We start from the raw sequence: 20450 nt of genomic DNA on the forward strand, positions 1-20450 counted from the left end.
AGATTAGACATTCTTATAATATGTCAATAAAAGTTAGATTTTATTTCCATCATTTACACTTTCAAAATAACAGAAAACAAAAAAATGGCATCTGCAAAAGTTTGGGCACCCTGCAAAATTTATAGCATGCACTGCCCCCTTTGCAAAGCTGAAACCTGCCAGTGTCATGGATTGTTCTCAATCTTCATCTGGGAAGACCAGGTGATGTCAGTCTCAGAGGTTTTAAATGTCCAGACTCATCTGACCTTGCCCCAACAATCAGCACCATGGGCTCTTCTAAGCAGTTGTCTAGAAATCTGAAACTGAAAATAGTTGACGATCACAAACTGGAGAAGTCTCTAAGAAGATAGCAAAACGTTTTCAGATGTCAATATCCTCTGTTTGGAATGTAATTAAGAAATGGCAGTCATCAGTGTTACGCCGAGCGCTCCGGGTTCCCGCTCCTCCCCGGAGCGCTCGCTTCACCTCCTCCGCTGCAGCGCCCCGGTCACGTCCTCTGACCCGGGGCGCTGCGATCCTGCTGCTAGCCGGGATGCGATTCGCGATGCGGGTAGCGCCCGCTCGCGATGCGCACCCCGGCTCTCCTACCTGACTCGCTCCCCGTCTGTTCTGTCCCGGCGCGCGCGGCCCCGCTCCCTAGGGCGCGCGCGCGCCGGGTCTCTGCGATTTAAAGGGCCACTGCGCCGCTGATTGGCGCAGTGGTTCCAATTAGAGTTATCACCTGTGCACTCCCTATATTACCTCACTTCCCTTGCACTCCCTTGCCGGATCTTGTTGCCTTAGTGCCAGTGAAAGCGTTCCTTGTGTGTCCCTTGCCAGTGTTTCCAGACCTTCTGCCGTTGCCCTTGACTACGATCCTTGCTGCCTGCCCCGACCTTCTGCTACGTCCGACCTTGCTTCTGCCTACTCCCTTGTACCGCGCCTATCTTCAGCAGCCAGAGAGGTGAGCCGTTGCTAGTGGATACGACCTGGTCACTACCGCCGCAGCAAGACCATCCCGCTTTGCGGCGGGCTCTGGTGAAAACCAGTAGTGGCTTAGAACCGGTCCACTAGCACGGTCCACGCCAATCCCTCTCTGGCACAGAGGGTCCACTACCTGCCAGCCGGCATCGTGACAGTAGATCCGGCCATGGATCCCGCTGAAGTTCCTCTGCCAGTTGTCGCTGACCTCACCACGGTGGTCGCCCAGCAGTCACAACAGATTGCGCAACAAGGCCAACAGCTGTCTCAACTGACCGTTATGCTACAACAGTTGCTACCACAGCTTCAGCAGTCATCTCCTCCGCCAGCTCCTGCACCTCCTCCGCAGCGAGTGGCCGCTCCTGGGATACGCTTATCCTTGCCGGATAAGTTTGATGGGGACTCTAAGTTTTGCCGTGGCTTCCTTTCCCAATGTTCCCTGCATCTGGAGATGATGTCGGACCTGTTTCCCACTGAAAGGTCTAAGGTGGCTTTCGTAGTCAGTCTTCTGTCCGGAAAAGCCCTGTCATGGGCCACACCGCTCTGGGACCGCAATGACCCCGTCACTGCCTCAGTACACTCCTTCTTCTCGGAAATCCGAAGTGTCTTTGAGGAACCTGCCCGAGCCTCTTCTGCTGAGACTGCCCTGTTGAACCTGGTCCAGGGTAATTCTTCCGTTGGCGAGTATGCCGTACAATTCCGTACACTTGCTTCAGAATTGTCCTGGAATAATGAGGCCCTCTGCGCGACCTTCAAAAAAGGCCTATCCAGCAACATTAAAGATGTTCTGGCCGCACGAGAAATTCCTGCTAATCTACATGAACTTATTCACCTAGCCACTCGCATTGACATGCGTTTTTCTGAAAGGCGTCAGGAACTCCGCCAAGATATGGACTCTGTTCGCACGAGGCGTTTCGTCTCCTCGGCTCCTCTCTCCTCTGGTCCCCTGCAATCTGTTCCTGTGCCTCCCGCCGTGGAGGCTATGCAGGTCGACCGGTCTCGCCTGACACCTCAAGAGAGGACACGACGCCGTATGGAGAACCTCTGCCTGTACTGTGCTAGTACCGAACACTTCCTGAGGGATTGTCCTATCCGTCCTCCCCGCCTGGAAAGACGTACGCTGACTCCGCACAAAGGTGAGACAGTCCTTGATGTCTACTCTGCTTCTCCACGTCTTACTGTGCCGGTGCGGATGTCTGCTTCTGCCTTCTCCTTCTCTACAGTGGCCTTCTTGGACTCTGGTTCTGCAGGAAATTTTATTTTGGCCTCTCTCGTCAACAGGTTCAACATCCCAGTGACCAGTCTCGCCAGACCCCTCTACATCAATTGTGTAAATAATGAAAGATTGGACTGTACCATACGTTTCCGCACGGAGCCCCTTCTTATGAGCATCGGATCTCATCATGAGAGGATTGAACTTTTGGTCCTCCCCAATTGCACCTCGGAGATTCTCCTTGGACTTCCCTGGCTTCAACTTCATTCCCCAACCCTGGATTGGTCCACTGGGGAGATCAAGAGTTGGGGGTCCTCTTGTTCCAAGAATTGTCTAAAACCGGTTCCCAGTAACCCTTGCCGTAACTCTGTGGTTCCTCCAGTAACCGGTCTCCCCAAGGCCTATATGGACTTCGCGGATGTTTTCTGCAAAAAACAAGCTGAGACTCTACCTCCTCACAGGCCTTATGATTGCCCTATCGACCTCCTCCCGGGTACTACTCCACCCCGGGGCAGAATTTATCCTCTCTCTGCCCCAGAGACTCTTGCCATGTCCGAATACGTCCAGGAGAATCTAAAAAGGGGCTTTATCCGTAAATCCTCCTCTCCTGCCGGAGCCGGATTTTTCTTTGTCTCCAAAAAAGATGGCTCCCTACGTCCTTGCATTGACTACCGCGGTCTTAATAAAATCACGGTTAAGAACCGCTACCCCTTACCCCTCATCTCTGAACTCTTTGATCGCCTCCAAGGTGCCCACATCTTCACTAAATTGGACTTAAGAGGCGCCTATAACCTCATCCGCATCAGAGAGGGGGACGAGTGGAAAACGGCATTTAACACCAGAGATGGACACTTTGAGTATCTGGTCATGCCCTTTGGACTGTGCAATGCCCCTGCCGTCTTCCAAGACTTTGTCAATGAAATTTTTCGTGATCTATTATACTCCTGTGTTGTGGTATATCTGGACGATATCCTAATTTTTTCTGCCAATCTAGAGGAACACCGCCGGCATGTCCGTATGGTTCTTCAGAGACTTCGTGACAACCAACTCTATGCCAAAATTGAGAAATGTCTGTTTGAATGCCAATCTCTTCCTTTTCTAGGATATTTGGTCTCTGGCCAGGGACTACAGATGGATCCAGACAAACTCTCTGCCGTCTTAAATTGGCCACGCCCCTCCGGACTCCGTGCTATCCAACGCTTTTTGGGGTTCGCCAATTATTACAGGCAATTTATTCCACATTTTTCTACCATTGTGGCTCCTATCGTGGCTTTAACCAAGAAAAATGCTGATCCCAAGTCCTGGCCTCCTCAAGCAGAAGACTCCTTTAAACAACTCAAGTCTGCCTTTTCTTCGGCTCCCGTGCTCTCCAGACCAAACCCTTCCTATTGGAGGTTGATGCCTCCTCAGTAGGAGCTGGAGCTGTTCTTCTACAAAAAAATCCTTCCGGGCATGCTGTCACTTGTGGTTTTTTCTCTAGGACCTTCTCTCCAGCGGAGAGGAACTACTCCATCGGGGATCGAGAACTTCTAGCCATTAAATTAGCACTTGAGGAATGGAGGCATCTGCTGGAGGGATCAAGATTTCCTGTTATTATCTACACCGACCACAAGAACCTCTCCTACCTCCAGTCGGCCCAACGGCTGAATCCTCGCCAGGCCCGGTGGTCTCTGTTCTTTGCCCGATTTAATTTTGAGATTCACTTTCGTCCTGCCGATAAGAACATTAGAGCCGATGCTCTCTCTCGTTCCTCGGATGCCTCAGAAGTTGATCTCCCTCCGCAACACATCATTCCACCTGACTGCCTGATCTCCACTTCTCCTGCCTCCATCAGACAGACTCCTCCAGGAAAGACCTTTGTTTCTCCACGCCAACGCCTCGGAATCCTCAAATGGGGTCACTCCTCCCATCTCGCAGGTCATGCGGGCATCAAGAAATCTGTGCAACTCATCTCCCGCTTCTATTGGTGGCCAACTCTGGAGACGGATGTTGGGGACTTTGTGCGAGCCTGCACTATCTGTGCCCGGGATAAGACTCCTCGCCAGAAGCCCGCTGGTTTTCTTCATCCTCTGCCTGTCCCCGAACAGCCTTGGTCTCTGATTGGTATGGATTTTATTACTGATTTACCCCCTTCCCGTGGCAACACCGTTATTTGGGTGGTCGTTGATCGATTCTCCAAAATGGCACATTTCATTCCTCTTCCTGGTCTTCCTTCTGCGCCTCAGTTGGCTAAACAATTTTTTGTACACATTTTTCGTCTTCACGGGTTGCCTACGCAGATTGTCTCGGATAGAGGGGTCCAATTCGTGTCTAAATTCTGGAGAGCTCTCTGTAAACAACTCAAGATTAAATTAAATTTTTCCTCTGCATATCATCCCCAGTCCAATGGACAAGTAGAAAGAATTAACCAGATCCTGGGTGATTATTTGCGACATTTTGTTTCCTCCCGCCAGGATGACTGGGCAGATCTCCTTCCATGGGCCGAATTCTCGTATAACTTCAGGGTCTCTGAATCTTCCTCCAAATCCCCATTTTTCGTGGTGTACGGCCGTCACCCTCTTCCCCCCCTCCCTACCCCCTTGCCCTCTGGTCTGCCCGCTGTGGATGAAATTTCTCGTGACCTTTCCATTATATGGAGAGAGACCCAAAATTCTCTCTTACAGGCTTCTTCACGCATGAAGAGGTTCGCGGATAAGAAAAGAAGAGCTCCCCCCGTTTTTTCCCCTGGAGACAAGGTATGGCTCTCCGCTAAATATGTCCGCTTCCGTGTCCCTAGCTACAAGTTGGGACCACGCTATCTTGGTCCTTTCAAAATTCTGTGTCAAATTAATCCTGTCTCTTATAAACTTCTTCTTCCTCCTTCTCTTCGTATCCCTAATGCCTTTCACGTCTCTCTTCTCAAACCACTCATCCTCAACCGTTTTTCTCCCAAATCTGTTCCTCCCACTCCTGTTTCCGGCTCCTCGGACGTCTTCTCGGTCAAGGAGATTTTGGCTGCCAAAAAGGTCAGAGGAAAAAATTTTTTTTTAGTAGACTGGGAGGGTTGTGGCCCTGAAGAGAGATCCTGGGAACCTGAGGACAACATCCTTGACAAAAGTCTGCTCCTCAGGTTCTCAGGCTCCAAGAAGAGGGGGAGACCCAAGGGGGGGGGTACTGTTACGCCGAGCGCTCCGGGTTCCCGCTCCTCCCCGGAGCGCTCGCTTCACCTCCTCCGCTGCAGCGCCCCGGTCACGTCCTCTGACCCGGGGCGCTGCGATCCTGCTGCTAGCCGGGATGCGATTCGCGATGCGGGTAGCGCCCGCTCGCGATGCGCACCCCGGCTCTCCTACCTGACTCGCTCCCCGTCTGTTCTGTCCCGGCGCGCGCGGCCCCGCTCCCTAGGGCGCGCGCGCGCCGGGTCTCTGCGATTTAAAGGGCCACTGCGCCGCTGATTGGCGCAGTGGTTCCAATTAGAGTTATCACCTGTGCACTCCCTATATTACCTCACTTCCCTTGCACTCCCTTGCCGGATCTTGTTGCCTTAGTGCCAGTGAAAGCGTTCCTTGTGTGTCCCTTGCCAGTGTTTCCAGACCTTCTGCCGTTGCCCTTGACTACGATCCTTGCTGCCTGCCCCGACCTTCTGCTACGTCCGACCTTGCTTCTGCCTACTCCCTTGTACCGCGCCTATCTTCAGCAGCCAGAGAGGTGAGCCGTTGCTAGTGGATACGACCTGGTCACTACCGCCGCAGCAAGACCATCCCGCTTTGCGGCGGGCTCTGGTGAAAACCAGTAGTGGCTTAGAACCGGTCCACTAGCACGGTCCACGCCAATCCCTCTCTGGCACAGAGGGTCCACTACCTGCCAGCCGGCATCGTGACAATCAGGAACAGTGGAAGCTAAAGCAAGATCTGGAAGACCAAGAAAAATATCAGACAGAACAGCTTGCAGGATTGTGAGAAAAACTATTCAAAACCCTCGTTTGACTGCACAATCCCTCCAGAAAGATCTGGCAGACACTTGAGTTGTGGTACAATATTCCACTATAAAGAGATACTTGTACGTATATGGTCTTCATGGAAGAGTCATCAGAAGAAAACCTCTTCTACGTCCTTACCACATAAATCAGTGTTTGAACTTTGCAAATGAACATATAGACAAACCTGATGCATTTTGGAAACAAGTTATGTGGACCGATGAGGTTAAAATTGAACTTTTTGGCCAGAATGAGCAAAGGTACGTTTGGAGATGAAGGGGAACAGAATTTAATGAAAAGAACCTCTGTCCAACTGTTAAGCATGGGGGTGGATCAATCATGCTTTGGGGTTGTATTGCAGTCAGTGGCACAGGGAACATCTCACGAGTAGAAGGAAAAATGGATTCAATAAAATTTCAGCAAATTTTGGATGCTAACTTGATGCCATCTGTGAAAAAGCTCAAGTTAAAGAGAGAATGTCTTCTACAAATGGATAATGATCCCTGACACACCTCAAAATGCATGGGGGATTACATCAAGAGGCGTAAACTGAAGGTTTTGCCATGGCCTTCACAATCTCCTGACATCAACATAATTGAAAATCTATGGATTGACTTTAAAAGAGCAGTGATTGACAGACAGCAAATCTCAAAGAACTGGAAGACTTTTGTAAGGAAAAATGGGCAAAGATACCTCAAACAGGAATTGAAAGACTCTTGGCTGGTTACAAAAAGCATTTACAAGTTGTGATACTTGCCAAAGGGGGCAGTACAGGATATTAACTCTGCAGGGTGCCCAAACATTTGCAGATGCCAAATTTTTTGTTTTCTGTTATTTTGAAAGTGTAAATGATGGAAATAAAATCTAACTTTTGTTGACATATTTTAAGAATGTCTAATCTGTAATTTGATGCCTTTTGGAGATTTTTTCCATCTTTCCTTGGCTTCTTTATGCACATTAATACAAACTTTTACCTGGGGTGCCCAAATTTTTGATTAGAGATGAGCGAACTTACAGTAAATTCGATTCGTCACAAACTTCTCGGCTCGGCAGTTGATGACTTTTCCTGCATAAATTAGTTCAGCTTTCAGGTGCTCCCGTGGGCTTGAAAAGGTGGATACAGTCCTAGGAGACTCTTTCCTAGGAATGTATCCACCTTTTCCAGCCCACCGGAGCACCTGAAGGCTAAACTAATTTACGCAGGATAAGTCATCAACTGCCGAGCCGAGAAGTTTGTGACGAATCGAATTTTCTGTAAGTTCGCTCATCTCTACTTTTGATCCCCACTGTATAATGGTTTACTTATTGTACTTCATTGTCATTTTATCAGAAGTATCTATTGCATATTACTATTCTGAAAGGATATCCTCTCCATTAAAGTACATCTTTTGGTTGGGTATATTTTATACAGATTACTAGATTATCATATAATAGGTATTTCTTTTGATTGATTATGAATCTTTGCTGAGAGCTTTTGTTATCACCAAGTTGGTCTAAGATATAAAGTTCTTGAATACTTCCACATTTCATTTATATGATTTATGCTGTTGGCTTTATTTCATATAGTGCTTACAATGTTTGAGACATAGATATTTCTAGTTAATTGTAGACCGCATGATGCTATTTCTTTGGTCAAAAAACCTCATGATATTTTCTTGTAAAGCCACATTTTTTTTTCCATCTGCTTCATTTTTAGCAAAAAGAAATGTTCTCCAGGCCCGCTCGTTTTCCTCAGTTTTATTACATGGACAGATTTATTTTGTTGTCATCTGGAGCTGAGATTCAGTTAATGAGATATAAGTTGGATGACTGCAAGGATGAATTAAACAGGTAATTAAACCTATAATTAAATCTGTTTTCCCACTGATAAGATATTACTATGGTATACTTTTATGCGCTGATCGGTGGAATTTTGACCTACAATGCTCAGAATGTAGGTCCAGTAGTGTGAGTTAACCAACTGCTGTGCATTAAAACTGCAACACAGCTCCATTTAATTGTGTTGCTCTTCAGGAGATGCAATGCAGTTAGTAAGCCAAAAGAATATCATCCCTTTATTCTACTTAATTCTACTGAAGGAGGGGTGTCCCAGATGTGATGTCCTAGTAAAATTCCAAAACATTGTAAGATAAGAATAATGTATGCCAGTGATATAGACAATGGACTATGGAACTAAACATGTACCAACACACAAACTTTAAGGGGTTATCCAGCAAAAAAAAAAAATTAAATAAAGCAATGTGCACAGGCGGTCTCATAAAATAAAAAGTCTCTACTCACCTCCCTTGCTTCCCTGAAGTCTACCTTATCACGATGCCCGGTTTCTGCCACATTGCACTTTCCTGAGGAGCAGACAATTTGTCACATTGCCACTGGCCACATAGCTGATTGGCAATGTAATTTGTGGTTTTCAGGTCTGGAAAGTGCAGTACGGTGAATGTGGAGGCTGCAGGGGAGAGAGAGAGGTATGTAGAGGCTTTTTTATTTATTTTACCAGTTACCAGACAGCCTGGGAACATTGCTAATTTGTTTTAGCTGGATAACCCCTTTAATGTCTACATAAACTTTTGTCAAAACTAAGCCAAACCTGACAACTAATATTGTCCGACAGTCTAATATTTATAGGGGCCTCCCAACTCTACCCAAGAGAAAAGGATTAGGCATTTTGAATGTTCCTTTATAACATTGTGCCCTCAAAGGTACTTTATTTTCTTATACAAAGAAAGTTTATTAGACCCAATCCACAATCCACTTGTTTTTGGGGTATGTTGCTAGTATATGTAGGGATATTTGCAAAAATTTATTCTGACATATACCATAGCTTACCCACTGTGTGCCCATTGAGTTTAATAGACTGAATGTAATCTTATAGTTACTTAAATGGGCACTGTCCGATTTAAAAATCTTTCATATGTTCTACATCTTGACAAAACATTAACCTTTCTAATATACAGTGATCCCTCAACTTACAATGGCCTCAAAAATACAATAGTTTCAACTATTCTGGACCATTGGAACTTGAAACCAGACTCAACATACAATGCTACAGACAGTCCAGATTTACAACATGTCAATGGCTGGAAGAACTGCCCAATAATAATGGGCATTCACTGTTAAAACACCTGTATTACTGAAGCGTATGCACTGAATTCCTGTCTGGTAGCACTTCCCTACAGTACAGGGAGGTATTACATGTACTGTACTACTCTTAAGCTATGCCACAGTTAGCTGCTCCTTTGGACACCAAGTAAGGGCGGCTCCATTTTACTATTTTAGGACATTGCGTGTACTGTACAGGAACCCAAAGAAGCTTCTGTCCTTTACATAGACAGTGATTTACAGCTCCCAGCAGCTCTTTCTTACTTTTTTATGTAAGGACTTGCTTTATCTAGATCAGTTATCTACTTATTTTTGTTTAATCCTTACTTTTTCCTATGTTTGGATGACATTTTGCTGGCTTCAGAACCAATTACTAGGTTTCCATAGAGTTATGGTCTTAGCATACAATGGTTTCAACATACAATGGTCGTCCTGGAACCAATTAATATTGTAACTTGAGGGACCACTGTACTTCATAAAAAATGCATTTCCTTTTTATAGAAATGATGGCTTATGAAATCATGGCTTTGTCCAAGTTGAAGCACAGGCATGGACAAAGTCCAGTAAGTGAGGGTGGGCTAGCACTCTTCTGTGCTCTCTCCAGTCTGATAGGACAGAAGATAGCACAGAGGAGTGCTATTAGACAGGAGAGAGCACAGAGGAGTGCTATCAGACAGGAGAGAGCACAGAGGAGTGCTATCAGACAAGAGAGAGCACAGAGGAGTGCTATCAGACAGGAGAGAGCACAGAGGAGTGCTATCAGACAGGAGAGAGCACAGAGGAGTGCTAACAGACAGGAGAGAGCACAGAGGAGTGCTATCAGACAGGAGAGAGCACAGAGGAGTCCTATCAGACAGGAGAGAGTACAGAGGAGTGCTAGCCCACCCTCACTTACGGGACTTTTCCATGCCTGTACTTCAGCTTGGACAAAGCCATGATTCATTAAGCCTAGATTTCTATAAAAAGGAAATACAATTTTCTTATGAAGTATATTAGAAAGGTTAATGTTTTGCCAAGATGTACAACATATAAAAAGTTTTTGTGTCTGAAAGTTTAAGTTCAGATTGTTTCCTGAAAGTACAAATTTTCTTTACAAGATTCAAAAGAAAAACAAAATGTATACAATAGAAGACTGTAGATTATTTTTGATGTATTAAAGTCAATGTACACACCATGGCATACCCTATTGCCATTATTCTGACTTTTTTTTTTTTTTTACAATGTCCCCTGAAAATATGATAACCCCTTCCCGACTCATGTACATCATGGGACAGGTGGGGAACTATGGCATGGGTTCAGGAGATGGGTCTGTGACACAAGCGCCCATTGTGGTAATGATGGAGATCAAAAATCGCTCCGATGTCTGTCATTTAACTGTTTAATCCCTTAAAGGGTATCTCCCACCATCCTTTTTTTTTTTTTCCTATCCCTGCCTATTGCCCATCTATCCCTAACCCCCTCCCTGCCTTAAATTTATTTTTTACTATATTAAAAAGGCCTTTTTGTCTGCCTGGTAGTGTGCTCACTACCAGGCTGACTTCCCCAGCAGGCACTACGTCACTGATGCCTGCTGGGGCCGACACTTCCACCCTTAGTTCATCCATACAGGGTGCCTCCAGCGGTTTCCCCACTACAACTCCCAGCTTGCCCAAGAGACCTACTCGAGTGTGCAGAGCAGCAGCAGCGGCGTGTAGATGCCGGGAGGCGGGGCCAGCGTGTGAGGCCGGGGAGCCAACGCGCTCTCAGCGCTCGCTCCCGCCTGTTTGATTGACTGGCAGGAAGCGAGCGCAGGCTGAAGGAATTAGGACCGATGCCAGGCCGGCATCGGTCCGAATTCAGGCGTGACGTCACACCAGCCTGCAGCCGGCCACTAGGAGGGAGACCCCTAGTGGCCGGTTTTCAAACGTTAAATAGAACGTAATAATAATTCAAAAAAATAATGAAACTATATTAGAGATATGTTGTAGTACATATGTACTGCAACATATCAAAAAAAGTTGGTGACAGTGCCCATTTAAGGACCAAGCGTTTTTCCTTTTTTGCACTTTTGTTTTTTCCTCCTTACCTTTTAAAATGTTCCTCCTTACCTTCAATTTTGCACCTAAAAATCCATATGAGGCCTTATTTTTTGCGCGACCAATTCTACTTTGTAATGACATCAGTCATTTTACCCAAAAATCTATGGCGAAATGGAAAAAAAATCATTGTGCGACAAAATTGTTGAGAAATTTTTTTTTTTTTACATTTTGGGGGCATTTGTTTCTTCGCAGTACATTTTTCGGTAAAAATTACACCTTATCTTTATTCTGTAGGTCCATACGATTAAAATGATACCCTACTTATATAGGTTTTATTTTGTCGTACGTCTGGTAAAAATCATAACTACATGCCGGGTATGTGGGCGGTATGAGGGCTCTTATTTTGCACCGTGATCTGAAGTTTTCATTGGTACCATTTTGCTTTGATCTGACTTTATGATCGCTTTTTATTCATTTTTTTAATGGTATAAAAGGTGATCAAAAATACGCTATTTTGGACTTTGGAATTTTTTTTGCGCGTACGCCATTGACCGTGCAGTTTAATTAACAATATATTTTTATAGTTTGGACATTTACTCACACGGCGATTCCACATATGTTTATTTTTTTTACTCAGTTTTTTTTTCATGGCAAAAGGGGGGTGATTTAGACTTTATTAGGGAAGGGGTTAAATCACATTTATTAACTCCTTTTTTTTTCCTTCTTTTCCCCCCGCAATGTTTTACATGCATTACACTGATTGCCAGCACTGTTTAGTGCTATGCCATAGCATAGCTATGATCAGTGTTATCTGCGCTTGATTGTTCAAACCTCTGCTCTCAGATACGCAGTGCGCTCAGCTTCTGAGCTCGCTTCACAGATCGGGAGCCGGCCACGGATGTAAATATACGTCCGTGTTTGTTAAGGGGTTAAATGCCACAATCAATAGCAGTCACGGCATTTAAATGTTAAATCCTGGTCATCTCTGATTTAAATCATTCCCATTTTTCAAATAAAACACTGTAAAAAAATAAATAAATAAACATATTTTGTATAACTGCATGTGTAATTGTCCAAACTATTAAATTATAACATTGATCCTGATCCTACACCGTCAAATTCCAAATGCCATAATTTCTGATTTTTTGTCACATCACATCCCAAAATAATGTAATAGGTGATCAAAAAGCCAGAACTACACAAATATGGTACCATTAAAAACTACAGCTCATGATGCGAAAAATTAACTGTAAACTTTGTAGGTGGACAAATAAAGAAGTTATAGAGGTCAGAACACAGATGTTTTATTTCATTTTTTTCAAGTTTTCTATTTTAAATTTTTAAACGCAAGACAAAACATACATTATCCAAGTTCGGTATCATTTAAATCATACTGACCTGCATAATAACATTAGCATGTCACTTTAAGCATATTATTAACTCTTACTAAAGAATCTTCCTACAAATTTGGCTTTGTCATACATTATATGATAAACTAAAGTGTGCCATTGAAAAGTTCAACTTCAAAAAAAAAAAAGCCCTAATACAACTTTGTCAATGGAAAAATAAGAAAGTAGTAGTAGGAGGAAAAGAACATAAGCCACACATCTGAAATAATATGCAGTTTATATTGCTCAGGCAGAACCTGTTACATAGAGTAACCCTTTTGATTATTTAAGAGGCTTTAAGTATGATCATTCTACTGATCAGCGGGGATCACTACTCTGGCTGATCAAAAAAGTTATTTATTTGTTTAGTTTTATTACGGAAACATTTTAAGTAAACTGCAATATGGCGTAAAAAAGGTTAAAAAGTACTGTTTCATTACAAATGTAGAAATATAAATATAATGGGGGAGATTTATCAAAGGATTTAGACTGGTTTTTCTTGTCTAAATTTGTCGCACAGAAAGTCGCAGTCTAAATATGTGCGACTTTTCTGCGACTTTTGCTCTAGAGGATTTTTAGAACATGATGCATGCTAGTCTATTTTAGACTGAAATGCATTGAAAAATGCATTGGTGCTGAATTTATCAAGTGCGACTTTTCAGCGACAAGTCGCATAGGCTGAAAGTACGCCAAAATGTCAGACCATGTTGGAGCAGGTTTAAATATAGACTAAAGCATAGATCATGCAGTCTGTGCGCAGAATTTATCAAGAGCCGTGCGCCATTTGATAAATTAGGTGCACAATAGACTAGACTAACCCTCTGTAGTTTGGTCTATATTGATGCGGGACATAGACAACTTTGATAAATATCCCCCAATATGTAGAAATATAATTAAATATATCCTAACAGTAGTAAGGAAAGTAACATTCTATATCTAAAAAATATATCTAACAAATTAAAATGCGGGATTAGTACAATAATGTAAAACTAATATGGAGTAACTGCTGTATACTCTATGCTAGACATTTCTTTATTAATTTAAAAATAAAATATGGATACAAATCTGGGCCTATATACCACCTCACAAAATTCTGAAGATTCTGAAAAATCCTGTAATAAGTAAACAACTTTGTGAATTTAATTGTTAGCTAGATTTCTCTTGAGTGTAGAAAAGAAACTCAATGTTATTGCCCTGTGGGTTTGACTAAAATAGAAAATCCAACACAAATATTTAGCGAATACTGAAATTTTGGATTAAAATAGTTATTTTTGGTTTAGGTTATCAAAAATTGCTTACCTTCATTTTTTGTTGGTTGTAATTTGAACATTTCATTGGCAAAGCAGGAGGAAGAGAGTCTAAGCCCAGAACATTTTTTAGTGTGACGAAAATGTTCTTTTCCATGTACGCACGTGGAAAGACATGGTTTCTTAGCGCTTATTAGCACAAATAATCGTTTGTGGTTTATTTTGCCTGTAAATGCAGAAATTGATAATGATACTAAAATTGATCCAGACTGGAAATGAGCGCTTTTCTTATTTTGTCCCATCAATCGCCACAATGTTTTATGGCTTAATAGATGCTATATCATGTGCTTTTACTGGCAGCAGAAGATGAGTATGCTAGACACTCAAGTCTATATGGTCTTTTGTAATAACACAGTCTATACTTGAAATAATATTTGTATAAAGATATAATATGAGACATGTATAATGGCCACCTGATAGTACCGTATCTAGAAGAGAAGCCCTAATATTCTCCTAGGTCTATGGATGTTGTACTATACAATAAGGAAGAAAAACGTAGCTAGTGGTCAGCAGAAAATACTGTCAGTATCTCAATAAAAAACAGGGGTATCATTATTCACTTACTCCACAATGGGTTATGTGCACATTAGAAAATGGGTGCTAAATTCAATTCCCAGAGCCTTCCATAGGGTTTGGACTATTATAATAAATTATTAACTCTAGAACAATATTAGGCAAGTTCCCTGTGTTGTGCATTTTAGAGCTAGTGACTAGTTCCTCCTTCAACTGGCATTAACTAACCGAATTTATATAAGAGACAATAATTACCTGCAGTGTTGTGCAATAAGTAGATTGATGTATTTAAAGTCACAACATATTGATGGTCTAGCTTTAGAATAGGTCTGATCATTTGGGTCCTGACATCAAGTAACACTGCCAACTATTAGCCAGCCTGAATGTAATTGAGAGCAGAAAGCTCCTTTTATTTGTTTGGTAGCTGTGCTGGCTTACTGCATCTCAGCTCCCATTGAAGTAAATGTGTAGTTGTTGTGCTGGGTTATTGTAGCTCAGCTTGAGCAGCACATGGGCCAAGGAGTGGAGGAGGAGTCTGCTCAGTTGTCACCATACCGGACCACACACCTCTGACTCCTGTCAGTGTTTTTTTTTTGGGTAACTGCAGGTTGTCTGGAGGTAGCCCTTTGCAGAGCTCTGCCGTGCCTTCAGAGTACTGTATGTAAGAATTCATGTTGTGTTGCATAAGCACATGCGAGTTGTTACGCCGAGCGCTCCGGGTCCCCGCTCCTCCCCGGAGCGCTCGCTACTCTCTCCTCACCGCAACGCTCCGGTCGGTTCCACGGACCCGGGGCGCTGCGATACTGCCTCCGGCCGGGGTGCGATTCGCGATGCGGGTAGCGCCCGCTCGCGATGCGCACCCCGGCTCCCGTACCTGACTCGCTCTCCGTCAGTTCTGTCCCGGCGCGCGCGGCCCCGCTCCCTAGGGCGCGCGCGCGCCGGGTCTTTGCGATTTAAAGGGCCACTGCGCCGCTGATTGGCGCAGTGGTTCCAATTAGTGTTTACACCTGTGCACTTCCCTATATCACCTCACTTCCCCTTCACTCCCTCGCCGGATCTTGTTGCCATCGTGCCAGTGAAAGCGTTTCCTTGTGTGTTCCTAGCCTGTGTTCCAGACCTCCTGCCGTTGCCCCTGACTACGATCCTTGCTGCCTGCCCCGACCTTCTGCTACGTCCGACCTTGCTTCTGTCTACTCCCTTGTACCGCGCCTATCTTCAGCAGCCAGAGAGGTTGAGCCGTTGCTAGGGGATACGACCTGGTCACTACCGCCGCAGCAAGACCATCCCGCTTTGCGGCGGGCTCTGGTGAAAACCAGTAGTGACTTAGAACCGATCCTCTAGCACGGTCCACGCCAATCCCTCTCTGGCACAGAGGATCCACTACCTGCCAGCCGGCATCGTGACACGAGTTCTGTGGGCATGGTATGTATATGGAAGTATATAGACATGGGGAAGTGCACTAGATAGCAGTATGCATGTTATATGGATATGATGGCACTAACTGTAGTAGGACACGCTCCATATAACACTATTAAATCCATATAATGCACATATGGCTATCTAGTGCACTCCACTATGTCAATATACCACCATATGTATATAATGCACACAGATCCATCTAACCCACCTCCCTCTATGCAATGCAAACCTTATGCAACACAGTATACAATCTAGATTTGCAATCTAGATTTGTATAATTTTATATGCGCTCGGGTGGGGGATGCAAAGGAGAAACATCAATTGTACTGAGAAAAAGCTGGGTAAGGAGCACGCTCGCTGTTGAGAGGCCATCTGTGGAGCTGACAATGAATTTTTTTAAGTTAAACAGATTTGTAAATTATGTCTATTTAAAAATCTTAATCCTTCCAGTACTTATCAGCTGCTATATGCTCCACAGGAAGTTCTTTTCTTTTTGAATTTCTTTTCTGTCTGATCACAGTGCTCTCTGTTAACACCTCTGTCCGTGTCAAGAACTGTTCAGAGTTGTAGAAATTTGCTATGGGGATTTGCTTCTGCACTAGACAGTTCCTTACATGGGCAGAGGTGTCAGCAGAGAGCACTGTGGTCAGGTAGAAAAGGAGTTCAAAAAGAAAAGAACTTCCTGTGGACAATACAGCAGCTGATAAGTTAAGTGGTGGAAGGATTTTTAAATAGAAGTAATTTACAAATCTTTTTAACTTTCTGGCACCAGTTGATTTAAAAAAAATTTTTTTTCGACCGGAGTACCCCCTTAACATAACAATGGGAAGCAGCTGTAATCTCTTAATAGGATAGGGTGTCTATTAAGCATACATTTTAACATGGTTTTTGGGGTGACAAGACCACCTGCCGCACAGGACATCTCATGCTACAATAATGCTGCAAAAAATTTAACAGATTTGAAAATGACTTCTATAAAAAAAAATCTTAATCCTTCTAGTATTTATCAGCTGCTGTATGCTACAGAGGAAGTTGACTAGTTCTTTTCAATCTGACCACAGTGCTCTCTTTTGACACCTCTATCCATGTCAGGAACTGTCCGGAGCAGGAGAGGTTTGCTATGGGGATTTGTTCCTACTCTGGACAGTTCGTGACACAGAGAGCTTTTAGATAATGTTAGCCAGGAGTTCTGAGAGTTTTGCGTTGCCGGTTCGTGTAAAAACTTATTTGCTGCATTCCAAATTTATTTTTTTCTTTTAAAACTTATTGAAAGCTGGCTCAACTCAAATCATAAAGAATCATATGCAAAGAATGACATTGTTAAATGACTGAATGATTTTGAAGCTTGGCCTCTAATCAGAAAGGGCAGGATAATGTTATTAAAAAAATCAGAAGAAACTGCTCAGGCTTCATGTATCATGATTTCAGATCATTCAAACACAAAACTTTATATATGTACTGTAATACATATTCCATTGATATTCCATTGTTTCAGGTATGAAAGAATACAACTAAGAAAGCAGAGGTATAGTAGAGAGTTTTCAAAATGCCAAATGGAGCTTGACATGTACTAGATAAGTACAGTAGTTTCCCAGAAATTCACACAACCTTGCAAACATTTATTGTTATTTTAAGTGCTTTGATTAGATATGTTGTAAGCAGTAGACAACATATTCAAGCACACTGTTTATAACTAACACTTACCAGGCAAACAAATGAAAATGAAAAAAGCATTCTGTTTTTGTACTGAATGTTCCATATAATAAAAAAAATCATGAGCTGAACACCTCGGTTATCAGAAATAAAAAAGCCTTTTTTTTTTTTTTTTTTTACAAGTGTACAAATGTTATATGTGTAGATAAGGTTGTTTGCTTGTATGCTAATTTAATAACTAATAACCTTGATAAAGAAACATTTTTTGTAAGTAAGTGGGTTTAGTGAAATTAACTGCAATTCTGTTAGTAGTAGTTAAAGTGGTGCTTAAAGTGTACTTCTACTATTTTTAGTGCAGCACTGTGCATTTAATTTTGATTTTGGTGCTGGAATATTCTTACTGAGTACCTGTTATGATCGCTTCCAGCTGCATATAGCTGTGCATTACGAGATTGAGCTTCCTGCATAGCACCCCTCTCCATACGAGTCCCAGCACTATAGAATAACGTTACGCTAGGTCTCGGGTTGATGCTCTATGGCGGGTAGAACAAGTGTTTGCTAAAGGTATTCTGGTGCCAAATTTACAATCAAAGTAAAAATAAACAGTATTGACACTCAAAAGATCTATTGAATACTTAAATAGGTCCAAGTATAAGAATGTCTGTAAACATTTAATTTAGAAAATATAGAAAAAACTGCTAAACCATATATTAGGTGTAATTCATTTGTGACACATCTGGTAGACCCACGGGGTCCCTGTGGCTGACCCAGACATACAAGTAATCAGAATATTAAAAATAAATATATGCGGTATAGAAAAAAACAACTAAAAAAAATAAGTATTTAGTCATCCACTAATTGTGCAAGTTGTCCCACTTAAAAAGACGAGAGAGGCCTGTAATTTTCATCATAGGTATACCTCAACTATGAGAGACATAATGAGAAAAAAATCCATAAAATCACATTGTCTGATTTTTAAAGAATTTATTTGCAAATTATGGTGGAAAATAAGAATTTGGTCACTTACATACAAGCAAGATTTCTGGCTCTCACAGACCTGTAACTTCTTCTTTAAGAGTCTCCATTCTTTTCCTGGATTAATGGCACCTGTTTGAACTTATCAGTATAAAAGACACCTGTCCACAACCTCAAACAGTCAAACTCCAAACTCCAATATGTCCAAGACTAGGGATCGACCGATTATCGGTTTGGCCGATATTATCGCCCGATAATCACGATTTTGGACATTATCGGTATCGGCAATTGCCTTGCCGATAAGCCGATAATGCCCCCCCACCGCACCGCGATCCGCCGCACCGCCCCGGCCCAATTGCCTCCCCCATCCCCGGTTTTATAATTACCTGTTCCCGGGGCCTGAGGTCCACGCTACTTCTGGCTCCTGCTGCGTCCTGCGTTACGCCGTGCGCAATGACGAGTGACGTGACGCGACATGAGGTCACCGTCAGTGCGCACAGTGACAGCTCAGGAAGACGCCACCGGAGCCAGATGTAGAGTGGACCCCGGGAACAAGTAATTATAAAACCGGGGATGGGGGAGGCAATGGGGCCATGGCGGTGCGGTAGGGGGCGCGGAGCGGTGCGGCGGTGGGGGGTGGCGGTGATAGGACTCAGGACCCCCGGACAGGCAGGGGGAGAGAAGCGGGCGGCGGCGGTCTATGGCACCGCAAAAGCCACTGCAGTTCATTGATTTAAAGCGCCCGCTTTAAATCAATGATCTGCAACGGTGTAGCGGGGGGATAAATAGCCAAAAACTTATACCGGAATATCGGTATAAGTTATCGGCTATCGGCCCTAACCTCCACAGATTATCGGTATCGGCCCTAAAAAAATGATATCGGTCGATCCCTATCCAAGACCAAAGAGCTGTGGAAGGACACCAGAAACAAAATTGTAGACCTGCACCCACCAGTCGGGAAGACTGAATCTGCAATAGGCAAGCAGCTTGGTGTGAAGAAATCAACTGTGGGAGCAATTATAGAAAATGGAAGACATACAAGACCACTGATAATCTCCCTCGATCTGGGGCTCCACGCTAAATCTCACCCTGTGGTGTCAAAATGATCACAAGAACGGTGAGCAAAAATCCCAGAACCACACAGGGGGACCTAGTGAATGACCTGCAGAGAGCTGGGACCAAAGTCACAAAGGCTACCAGCAGTAACACACTACGCTGCCAGGGACTCAAATCATGCAGTGCCAGATGTGTCCCCCTGCTTAAGCCTGTCTGAAGTTTGCTAGAGAGCATTTGGATGATCCAGAAGAGTATTGAGAGAATGCCATATGGTCAGATGAAACCAAAGTATAACTTTTTGGTAAAAACTCAACTCGTCGTGTTTGTAGGAGAAAAAATGCTGAGTTGCATCCAAAGAACACCATACCTACTGTGAAGCATGGGGGTGGAAACATCATGCTTTGGAGTTGTTTTTCTGCTAAGGGACCAGGACGACTGATCTGTGTAAAGGAAATACAGAATGGGGCCATGTATCTGTTACGCCTAGCGCTCCGGGTCCCCGCTCCTCCCCGGAGCGCTCACGGCGTCTCTCTCCCCGCAGCGCCCTGGTCAGTCCCGCTGACCGGGAGCGCTGCACTGTCATGGCCGTCGGGGATGCGATTCGCACAGCGGGACGCGCCCGCTCGCGAATCGCATCCCAGGTCACTTACCCGTCCCGGTCCTCTGCTGTCATGTGCTGGCGCGCGCGGCTCCGCTCTCTAGGGCGCGCGCGCGCCAGCTCTCTGAGACTTAAAGGGCCAGTGCACCAATGATTGGTGCCTGGCCCAATTAGCTTAATTGGCTTCCACCTGCTCCCTGGCTATATCTGATCTCCTCCCTTGCACTCCCTTGCCGGATCTTGTTGCCTTGTGCCTGTGTAAGCGTTTAGTGTGTCCAAAGCCTGTGTTACCTGAACTT

At 44.0% G+C, this 20450-nt stretch overlaps 1 protein-coding gene across 7 annotated transcripts in view; it reads left to right on the forward strand.

The window, feature by feature from the left end:
* Nucleotides 1–20450, forward strand: part of WDR27 (WD repeat domain 27) — a 421522-nt gene that overhangs the window by 133298 nt on the left and 267774 nt on the right. For 6 of the 7 annotated variants that reach the window (XM_056567129.1, XM_056567126.1, XM_056567130.1 and 3 more), the window contains 2 exons: nucleotides 7822–7955; nucleotides 8540–8590. In XM_056567129.1, coding sequence (XP_056423104.1) covers nucleotides 7822–7955; nucleotides 8540–8590 — 185 coding nt within the window. The remainder of the gene's footprint in view (nucleotides 1–7821; nucleotides 7956–8539; nucleotides 8591–20450) is intronic. The other variant, XM_056567132.1, reaches the window with a different exon arrangement.

The sequence above is a fragment of the Hyla sarda genome, chromosome 3 (genome assembly GCF_029499605.1).
Source record: "Hyla sarda isolate aHylSar1 chromosome 3, aHylSar1.hap1, whole genome shotgun sequence".
Classification (NCBI taxonomy): domain Eukaryota; kingdom Metazoa; phylum Chordata; class Amphibia; order Anura; family Hylidae; genus Hyla; species Hyla sarda.